This window comes from Galeopterus variegatus, unplaced genomic scaffold (genome assembly GCF_000696425.1).
Source record: "Galeopterus variegatus unplaced genomic scaffold, G_variegatus-3.0.2 Scaffold1238, whole genome shotgun sequence".
Classification (NCBI taxonomy): Eukaryota; Metazoa; Chordata; class Mammalia; order Dermoptera; family Cynocephalidae; genus Galeopterus; species Galeopterus variegatus.
Genome location: NW_007727349.1, coordinates 259,546 through 270,849, shown reverse-complemented (window position 1 = coordinate 270,849; position 11,304 = coordinate 259,546). Strand labels below are relative to the sequence as shown.

Here is an 11,304-nt window from a genome sequence, read left to right as displayed (position 1 = left end):
GGGGAAAGAGATGGTGAGGGGAGGAGGAGGGGAGGGGAAGGAGGAGAGCGATCACGCTAAAAGACAGCGTTTGAAACTTCCAGTCACAAGGGTGCGTGTGAACGTGGCAAAGGAAGAGGGCAGAGGTGTGAGCTTTTGTCCCCAGCCCTGGCAGTTGCAGAGGCAGTCGGGGCACAGTGTTGAAAGGAAGGAACAGTATGTGAGCTGTCTTGCATCCACCGTACAGGCTGGCCAGGTGTCTGCTTTGTTTATATCAGCAGAGCGGGTTTACAGGTTTTCCTCTTTTTTCTTTTCCCTTGACTGACTTCACTTTCTCTGATTTCATCATACTTAACAGCCTGCATGCTGCCTCAGATGAGAAAAGAAGCCACGTTTTCAAATAAGATGTCCTTTAATATAATTCTAAACAAAAATCAGGACCAAGGATCCATGCAGCCCGAGATTAGCCCTCACCCCCACCCCAAGGATTAATAAAGGATTGCACGTGGGCCTACAATTTTTTTTTAATGCAACAGGAAGACAGGGCAGTGAGAACTGAGAAAGCAGACTGGGTAAATGTCAAGCAAAATGTGACAGAAAAACATTTATCACAGGAGTTCACGATTCTCAGATAAAAGGACATGAGTAAATCATTTAGTTGATTTTTCTCCAAATGTCCAACTGTACTGGAGAAAGAAAATGGGATGGGGGTGGGGGGATGTCCTCCAGTTTAAGCGGTAGGTCAAAGTTTCCTCTGTGGAGTTCAACAGCAATAAGATATTAACTAGCTCTCGCAGGTGCACAGACAGAAACGTCCTTTCAATTCAGGCAAGTATTTTAAGTCCTGAATTTTTATAGGCACTTGTTCTACTTTTTCTCTCTCCCTCCCATGATGAAATAAAAACAATCCAGCTTCAAACTCAGGTGGCTTCAGCCAACTCCGTTTGCAGGTAAGTGCTTTAAAAAAAAAAAAAAAAACCCAAAACAGTGGATGTTAGAGCTACAGGTGATCCTAGGGGTCCCCTTTATAGCTGAGAAAACTGAGGTCCAGAGGGGCTGTGTCAACAGCTAGTTGGTAGCCAAAGGGGGCCCAGAACTCATGTCTCTCAATGTCCAGACTGTGGGAATTCATTAAAAAAGAGGCAACATGCAAATGTTGATAACATCAATGAGCCAACATTTTCTGATTTCTGGGAGCGCCAAATTCCATCCACTGTCTTCCCATATGCAGGATATAGGCCTGTGTGCATGCGTGGCCGTCCTTGCCTGTGTGGACTTGCTGGCCTGAACCGAGATGCAAACACCATCCTTCAAAGGATATACCAGCTAGATTTGAGTTTTACCATTATACTACCAGGAAGGAAACAGATCTCAATGTTCCAAAATGAGGCTGGCAGAAGGCAAGCTTTGCTTCCTGCTCAAGGATTTCAGGACTGACTCTGCCCTTTGGCAAGACCAGCCAGTCCTAAACAAAAGAGCCTGTCAACTGGCTCAACTGCTCTTCCTAGTGAGCCAGCTTGCTTTCAGAGCTCGGGCCCCAGAGATGGGATTTGTTGAAAATAACCGGAGGGGTATACCCTGATGGCTGGGTGCCCTGTAGTGGGGCTTGGTTAGAGACTATGGTAGTTCCGGAAAAACAGCTCAGCTTCGTTTTGAGCAACTTCGGACCTTGGTAAGCCCTCTTCCACGCAGCCAGCTAAGTTCTCTGGAGGTGTCTTTGAGTGAGGCTGGAGAGGAGACACAGATGGACAGTTCCCAATCAGCCCACCCCGTCATAGCTCTTGAAACACATGGGGGCCTCTGCTCTGCCCTTTTCTCCCCTGCCCCTGGAGGACCAGCCACACCTTTAAAGTGTGCTGCCGGGACTATGCTCTGCACGATGACAGTGTCTGTAACCACCCCTCTGTACCCTACAGAGTCCACGGCAAATGGCTGCCCTGTCACCTGCACAGGAGATTCCTGGGCGCCACTGTACAACCTGCCCTTGGGAGGGTCTCTCTCTATTTCCTCCCCTCAGCCTCTGGGCTGGTAACCTACATCTGTGGTTTTCCACTTAGCTGGGCCCAGCTAGACTGACAGCCTATTGGGTGGTCAGCCAGCCTTTGGCTTCTCCCTAAGGTGCTCTCTCAGTTTACCTCATCTCACCCCTTTACTCCATCCATCCCACCCTGGAAGTAATGCCTCGATTCCATGCCCAGACCCCATGCCCAGAAGGAAGGACCTGGGCCCCCCTTTGTCTGAGAAGGGGAATATGATAAGAGCCCAGCTTCCCCCTCCCCCCTACACTCCCTCCTCTTTTATACAAGAGAGAGCAGCAAGCAGGAGAGAAGGGAAGGTCCACTCTGGTACCAAGCGACCAAAAGACAAGGGATTCCTGACTGCCAACCACGTCCCATGCATGCTGTTCGGCCCATGAAGGAGATGCTTGGAACATGGGCTCTACCTTCAAAGAGATTACAGTTCATATAGAGTGATAGGAATAAGCACTTCAGGCAAGAGTATACTGAATGAGGGGCTCAACTGGGAAAGTACAGGCTGTAAGTACCAGAGAGGGAACACCATGCAGGTGGCTTTGAGGAAGACCACCGGGGCTGTGTCAATAGACCATATGTGGGCAACATTAACGCCTTGACAAGCCCATCCTCTGCACGTGAAACCACCCAGGAAATGAAATGTACATGACAGATAATGTAGGTGATTTTTTTTTTCATCAGGCTGCTTATTAGAAGCACCTATTTGTTTCTTTTGGAGGACTAAAAACAGGAAAATAATTTATTGAGCATCTTTAGAAATTAGAACTACTGTAGTTCTCAAACGGCTAAAGGCAATGACGAGGAACAAAGAAAATTTGGGCTAAGAACAGATTTTATAAACTGGATTGTCAGAAGATAGGGGCTAAGGTAAGGGGCCGCCTAAGAACTTGGTAGAGAGAAGGCAGTCTGAGTTAAACTAGCAAAATTTACCTATGGTAGATTAGCCATTGTGCGAATTGAGCAAGATAGTTTCTTTCCTGTAAAAGTTTGGAACATGCAAAACTTCTGCTGAGTGATCTAGAACAATCTTAGGAGGCTGGGTTGGTACATGATTGTACATGAGAAAGTGGGAAATCTAATTGATGGTATCACAATGTGTCTGGAGATTGATAAAAACAGGAAGGGTCCAGTCAGTCATGAAAACGGAGAGAAGGGAGAGGTGCTGAGGCCAACGGTGCCGTGTTCTTGCGAGCATTATCCGGGCTCAGCTGAAATCAGCACTCGGCTCCCTCGGCAAACCTTTCCCTTTAGTGTGTGAGGGGGCCTCAAACAATATCTGCCAGACCCTTTGTAAGGACAACTAATTCCTCTTGTTTTAATTCCTTTCGCTCCCAGCAGCAGGCACCAGATAAATATAGTTTCTGATGGAACCCGGCTTCTAGTGAATCAGGATCATAGGGGACGAATACCCAGGGCAGGCAGACCCCTGCATCCCCTACTGCCTGGCGCCTCATTCCTGCTGCCATTAGTAAGCTGGCAGCCTGCTACCTGGGCAAGTCTCTGTGAGTCGGCAAAGGTGAGCCTGCATCCCAGTCACAGGGACATCTTGGAGGGCAGGTTTCTGAGTCCCTGAGGCTGAGAGGCAAGAGCCTCCACTGTGGAGCATTCACTAGAGAAACACCTTTGGGAACCTGAGCAACACCCTCATTCTTCATAAGAACGAGCCCCCCAAATCATCAGTCCATGTCAGGATAGCAATACCTTCCGGGGATTTGAAGTCTCTCTTAGCAAGCCTGAGGCTTTCTTAAAACACTGTCTTTCAGAATACCCTATTCTATTTTTTTCCTTTTTTAATGACAATGAGAAGTTGTTCCTGCTGTTCTTGAGAGACCAAGCTCCTCGCTATCCTTCAGTAACAAAGCCAGAGCACGTTGCTTCATTAGAGCTCTCAGAATATTTAATCTTTTCATTCTGATATTCAATTTTACTGTCAAGGCTCAAAATAAACAGACAGCCATTGAATCTAGGTTCTCTTATAAATAGCTTATATAATTGCTCTAAAATATGCACTGAGAGATCAGCGTGCTTGTCTGGAATATCTTCAGGAAAAGCCCCAAAGCGTTTGTCACCCTGGTGAGAGAGAATCCGCTGAGCACTCTGGAAGAAAGACCGCCAGGAATTCCAAATGGCCTTGTGGTAACCACCTGAATTCACACGCCAGCAGAAAATAAGCCAGCCTCATCAGAATGCTCGGGTGCCACCCACTGAGTCAACAGACCTGCTGTTGAATAAATGCTGTTTGCTTCTGTCTCCCCTAATCACCACAGACCGTCCTCTTTGCTGGGTGAATGATAGCAACCCCAGTCACTGGCAAGACAAGCTGACATCTGCTGAAACCGGTGGCAGAATGTTTCAGACTCTGTCATTCACATAGTGCCTTTGTGTTAATGATTCTAATCATCGTTACACCATCAACTCAACAAATGACAGCGCCATCTCCAGTCACATTGTCACCAACTCACCAATACTCTGGGTGCAGCAATAGAGGCTGGTATAACAACCACAGCAAAGCTGGTTGGCTGGTTTTATAGGCCAGAGGGGATGAAAAAGGATGTTATACTTTAAATTTTCTAAAAGCTAAATGTCACATTATACAATCACTTTTCAGCTGTACGTATTACTTTGACAGGTATGACTATTATTTTCCTAAAATTGGGTTTTCTGCTTCATAGGGACAAGGTTAAAAGACCTATCAAAGAGACAGTAGCCGCTTGTCCCAGGTAGAGAGATGCACGTGGGGCCCAAGAGTGCACATGCCCCACTGAGCAAGCCAAGCCCTGGCCACTCATCCCTGACAACTTCATTCTCCCGCTGGAAATGCTTCCCTTAATATCTTACGTAACACAGAGTTTCTAGAAGAATACGCTGTGGAGTCTCTCTCACCTGAGCGAATTTATTGCCCTACTAAAATATGGCCAGGAACTGGAAGGCAGGGTGCCACAATGAAGGCAATCGCAGGCTTTGCCCATTTGTTAAAGAATGATCCAGATTTTACCTTAGCCTTCAAAGCCATACTACCTATTGCCACAAAAAAAAGGATAACTATGTGAGGTAATACATATGTTAATTAGCTAGATTTAGTCATTCCACAATGTATCTATACTTCAAAACATCACGTTGTATGTAGTAAATACATACAATTTTATCTGTCATTTAAAAAAAACTACTACCTCGATCAGAACCAATGAGGTGGCAAATGTCTAGGACAATGGAGTGCTTGCTAAGATTCCTTGGCCAAAGGAAGAAGAATCACCATGAAGGTCTTGGCATCCAAAAGCTTAAGGATGGAACCAGCTTTTGCCAGGCTCACAAAGACAGGTGACAAGTGTGAAACAGGCAATCTGGATGGCCCCCTCACCTCCACTCACTTGGAGAGGCCCACACTGGGTGTCCTCTCAGAAACATCTGGCAAGTTTCTATGGCCCTGAACACCAGACCTACTGCCCAACCCTAAGCCCACAAGGGCAGCAACTGTGTGTACGCTTCACTTCCAATCGGCCAGCATGGTAGCCAGAGAAGGGACTCAAGAAATACCAAGTGAGTGAATGAATGAAAAGAAAACACAATTGTCAGGCAGTAGATCCAGAAAAAAATATGAGAAATAACGTGAAGATTATGCCATTCTGTGCTTGCCTGTGGCTACAAATGTATTTTATGAATCACTGAATTTTTTTTTAATGATTATTCATCAAAGTTCTTAGATGCATTCAGATTCCCAGGGAACCTCACCAAGACACCAAGATAACTGTTGATTTGATCAGCCAGAGCAGAAAGAACCAGAGTCAGCCTTCTATCTCATTACTTCACAGTTGTAGCTGGAGCCTTCCTACTCTCAAGGTAATGGTAATGATAAAGACTGGAAGGGTTCACCTGCATGGGGCGTTTACCAACCGCCAGGCACTGTGCTAAAGACTTCATGGGCATCATCTCAGTTTATCTTCTCAACAGTTCAACAATGTAGGTACGATTATTCTCACGATCTTATGGCTGAGAACACTGAGGCTTAGGGACATTCAGTGATTTGGCCTTGGCTACAGAACAAGTAAGCGACAGAGCCAGGATGTGAACCCAGGTCTATCTGATGCCACAGCCTAGAGTCACAAGCACTATACTTTAAGTTTGCCAAACCTCATTCCTGTGTCCTATTATTTCAAAACATTTCCTATTCAGTCATTACTAAATGTTTAGTGTCTGTTTTTCTCAGTGACTAATTTTCTGTTAATCCACTATTGCTACATTCATTAGTAAAAATGTTTCACATGATTCTTCTTGGTGGAAAATTTCCTCATTGAATGATGAGTTCTTCTCTGTTGTGTAAAGGACTGGAAGGTGGGGTTGTCACCATTTAGACAGATATCAGCACTTCCCAAAGTGTAATATGCAAACAGATCACCTGAGAATCTTGTTAAAATGCAGATCCTGATTTACCAGGTCTGGGGTGGGATTTGAGCATCTCTAACAAGCTCCCAGGTGATGCTGATGCTGCTAATCCATGGGCCACAATTTAAGTAGCATGGATCTAAAAAACATTAGGAAGCAAAATCCAGATTTTCTAGAGCCCAAATTCAGATTCCAAGAGAGAATAACAGGTGTGGGACATAACATCCTTCACCTAAACTATACAAGAGAGAAAGCTATTAGAAAGTCTAAAAGGTATGACCTCAGGCTTCAAACCAATCTAAGGATCTACTAGGCATACATAATCTTGGTGGGTGCTAACACCATCTAGCTTCTTAAACAATTATACCTATTTGTCTAAGCAGTGCACACACCGTTAAATGCTAGCTTAGTATCCTTGGCAACCAGTCCACCAGTACTGAAGCTACCCTTCCTGTACTTCAGCTCTGCTGCAATGGTGATGTGTCAAGGTCAGGTTTAGCATGGTCCAGTAACAGCCCCATGAGCATGAAGATGGCCCAGGTGGGGAAAGGTAGGCAGAAGTCACGTGAACGCCTGAGCAAAGAGCCCTGAGGTGCAGAACAAGATGGATAAGACCAAATCGCTGTCCCCTTATACTGTAAAGTGCTTCTAACTTTTTAACATTTCTTCTTACATCATTGGCAGAGAAACAATACACCTGGAGTGAGGCAAACAGAGATGGACTGGATCACTTCAACAACAGCATTGTCAAACAGGTTCCCACACAGAAAGAGTAAACATGGGTGATGGTGTGTATTACACATCCATGGACGTGTGTGCATGTACACCTGCATGCATATATAGTGTGGCAAGATTAGCACGCCTTGCTCTGCATCCTCAGCCTCACTATGTGCTTTTCAGCCACTCCACAATATTGGTTACATCACTACCACCAAGGACCATGCTACACAGGACACAGCCAGTCAACTTACCAAACAGAGCATCCAGGGTTCTCACAGTTTATATGGGTGTTCAAATGTGCCAGGTACTGCACCAAGTGCTTTACACATATTACCTTATTTATATAAGCAACAACCCTATAACAGGGATCACTGTCACCAGCTGACGGACGAGTCCTATAACGGACTTGTTATAGAGCATAGGGCAGCTGAGGGCTCAGAACCCGGGTCCATTGAACACTCAACTGCCAATGCTCTCCAACATGACACCAAATTTCCCCCATCCCACATCCCAAGTCCCATCATGGAAACCACAATCCTGACAGTGTGTGGGGCACTGAGATCAAAGCCACGGAGACTTACATTCCCCTCCTTTTCGAAGTCCGGTGGAAGTAACTTCACGAAGTTATCAGGGAACACGCCTCGTCTGCCATTGAGCTCTCCTTCCCACCAGCCTGCGTCGATGCAGTCCTAGGAAACAGGACAGCAGAAGTGAGAAATGGGGCCAAGCACACTCCAGAAAGGTCTGATATCCCTTTTCAAGAGAACGGAGGCCCTTTCCTTGAGGCTGATATCAATATGACAACAGCTAATAAGTCAGTACAAACCCCAAAGTCAGAGGGGAGGACAAAAGCTAAAGAATGCTGGAGCTGTCAGCCGGGACTCAAAACCCAATGCTGCTTTTACATGTCCTGAATCAATAAGGTCTTCTCTTTGTTTCTTTAAAGATCAGAGGACATGTATCTTCTTCATTTTAATTTTACTGAAATAAAAGTATTGCATTAACTGCAAACGTGGCTTAGAAAATATCATAGGTCTGAATGTCCTCTGTGATTAGCCTGTCACAAAGCTTGTTAAAATTAAATCGGGCTTTGCGACACCCAGGCAAGCATATGAAAAATCACACTTTATGTGAGCTCATTAACGCGCTGCTCTCCTTCGCCGTCTCTTTTCGATGTTGATGGAGCACAGCTGTCCTCATGAAAAGCCCTTCCTCCACCTTACAAAACTCAATGTTTGCTTACTAAATGAATAAACCTCCTCATTCTTCCAGATCAAACCTGCTTCACTTTGAATAATCTCTGTCCTGTTCACTTATTCATCAAGTTTTTATTGAACACCTACTCTGTGCTGGCCACTGAGCTGGGTGCTAGGGAGAAGGCAGTGAGCAAAACCAGCATGAGCCTGGCCTTGGCTAACCTGCCATCATGAGCCTAATGGCCCCATGGTTCTCCTGGGCACTGAATTTCACACCACAAAGCCACTTCTAGTTTTTCCCATTTTCAATTGGTTGGAAGTCCAATGCGCTCTACTTTTATACTATTTCTTGCATTTGTCCCCTGGGTCCAATTCCACTTCTACCACCTGATCCAGGACTTGCCTGACCTACTGTAAACCTCCTCACTTGGGCAGCTCTTCCTGCCCTGTGTATATAAAATATACATACTGCTGTCAAGTACAGCATCCTTGAGTAAAAACTTGATCCTCTGACTTGTGATCAACAACTTCCAGCTGAAGCCCCGAATCAGCAAAGGCTTTCCAAAAATTGCTGGTAACACAGAGGACTTTTAAAGTGACATCAGAAGCAAGAAGATGAGCAGGAAAGACAGAAGGTCATGCTCAGGGCCCATGGAGAGACCCCGTGGTCCTCCGCAAGATCTATGGGGTTGGTGAAAGGGCCGGGAGGGCTGAAGTATCAGATGTGCAGCTGGCCTAGGGCCTTGCTGTAAGCCCCATAAGCCCTGGCCCTCCAGGGGCTTGCTTGTGCCTCTCTAGAGCATACATCCAGCAAAGGGAGGAACACATCTGACTTTTTCACCATTATACCCCCAAGCCCTTTGCACAATGCCCCATATAACACCTATTAGTGGAATCAAAGAAAACCTTTTCTAAATCTGAGTTCTTGGTATCCTGCAGTCCAATACAGGTTGAGCATCCCTAATCCAAAAATCCAAAATGCTTCAAAATTCATAACTTTTTGAGTACCAACATGCTAAAGGAAATGCTCAACTGGCATGTATTCTTCAAATATTCCAAAATCCAAAAAAAATCTGAAACACATCTGTTCCTAAGCATTTCAGATGAGAGATACTTAATCTGTACTTGGATTGCTAAAGGACAAGATGGCCTCTATCTACCTGAACTTGTGAGGATTCTAAATAAATTAGCATAAGGCCCACCTCTGGTGAGAAGTAAATGATTACCATCTTCTCCCCCCCTCCCCCACCAGTGACAAGGATAAACTGACTGTTAGAAGAAGTATAAATTGACTCCTGAGAATTCAGATTATGGAAACTGGTCCTTAGTCACAGACTGTAAATCCTCGTCCCAACCAACATCAAAAACAAAGACACTTGAAGTGTCAAGTTCAGATTTACCCAGAGCAAAACAAGGGCTCAAAAGACTTCCAACATGGGGGATTGTAGGACCATGCAGTAGTGAACGGATTAAAAATGGTGGTCAGGAGCGTGGTTCTGAGGGCTTTCAAAGAAGGTCTCTCTCCCTGCTTTCTCTGTTTCCACTGTCTTGCAATGTGAGACACCTGGGTCACTGTTGCCATAATCAGATGTGCTCCTTAGACTTTGGACTTCCAATCCTCAGAAACTGTCATTCGTTTAAGGTGAGAGGGCAAGCCAAGCCTGACCTGTTGGTAACACTCCCAGGACGAGGATGTACGGGCACCACTGTGATTGAAAAAGTTTGCCAAGCCCTGTGCTGGAGGATGATGGTGACATAAGATGGAAGAAACTTGGATCCACGAATTTCCACATGGAGGAAATTTATCTGCCAACTGGGAACATTTGCTCAATGAAACAAAAAGAAAATTTTAAAAATAAATAGCCTTGCCACTGCCGGACTCCATCCCCAGCCTGGCCGAGTGTGCGCCAACCAGAGAGGCACCCCGCTGAAGAGGCCCAAGATCCGTGGAGACCACGTGCTCTGCAATGCCTGTGTGCAACCGAGTAAGTAGGCCTCGCCGCCGCCGGACTCCATCCCCAGCCCGGCTGAGTGCATCAAACAGAGGCTCCTCCCCAGAGAGGCCCAAGACCCAAGGCATCAGTGAGCAACCAAGCAGACACTGAGGCAGCCGTGCCAATTTGGCAGCCTCAGCAGCATCCTAGCCAGACAATAGTGTCGAACCAGTGGACCGTGAAATCCCTTGCCACGATGACTAAACATCAAAGGAAAGATACCAGAAATATGAAAAATCAAGAAAGTACACCAACAAAGGGTAATAACTCTTCTGCTCTAGATCCTGTAGAACAAGAAGCTCTGGAAATGTCTGACAAGGAGTTTTGAGTGATAATTCTAAGGAGACTAAATGAGATACAAGGAAACTCAGCTAGACAACATGATGAAACGAGGAAAAGTATATAGGACCTGAAAGAAGAAATGTACAAGGAAATCAATTCCCTGAAAAAGAATGTAGCAGAGCTTGCTGAGCTGAAGAAGTCATTCAATGAAATAAAAAACACAACAGAGAGTTTAACCAGCAGGCTTGCAGAAGCAGAAGAGAGAACTTCTGACCTTGAAGATGGGCTGTTTGAAATAACACAGGCAGACAAAAAAAAAAAAAAAAGAAAGAAAAAAGAATGAAAAACATTGAAGAAAATCTAAGAGAGATATCAGACAACCTTAACCACTCAAATATCCAAGTCATTGGTATTCCAGAAGGGGAGGAAAAAAGGAGATTGCATTGAAAACATATTCAACAAAATAGTGGCAGAAAACTTCCCAGGTACAGGAAAAGACACAGATCTTCAGATTCAGGAAGCTCAAAGACCCTCAAACGTATTCAACTCAAAAAGGTCTTCTCCAAGACATGTTATAGTCAAATGGCAAAACTCAAAGACAAAGAGAAAATCTTAAAAGCTGCAAGAGAGAAGCATCAAATCACCTATAAGGGAGCCCCAATCAGACTAACATCAGACTTTTCATCACAAACCCAGCAAGCCAGAAAGAAATGGGATGAT

The 11,304-nt window shown here is 45.2% G+C and overlaps 1 protein-coding gene across 3 annotated transcripts in view; it reads right to left on the bottom strand.

The window, feature by feature from the left end:
* Positions 1-11,304, bottom strand: part of SH3KBP1 (SH3-domain kinase binding protein 1) — a 269,084-nt gene that overhangs the window by 61,007 nt on the left and 196,773 nt on the right. For all 3 annotated transcript variants that reach the window (XM_008575775.1, XM_008575774.1, XM_008575776.1), the window contains one exon: positions 7,694-7,801. In XM_008575775.1, the coding sequence (XP_008573997.1) occupies positions 7,694-7,801 (108 nt within the window). The remainder of the gene's footprint in view (positions 1-7,693; positions 7,802-11,304) is intronic.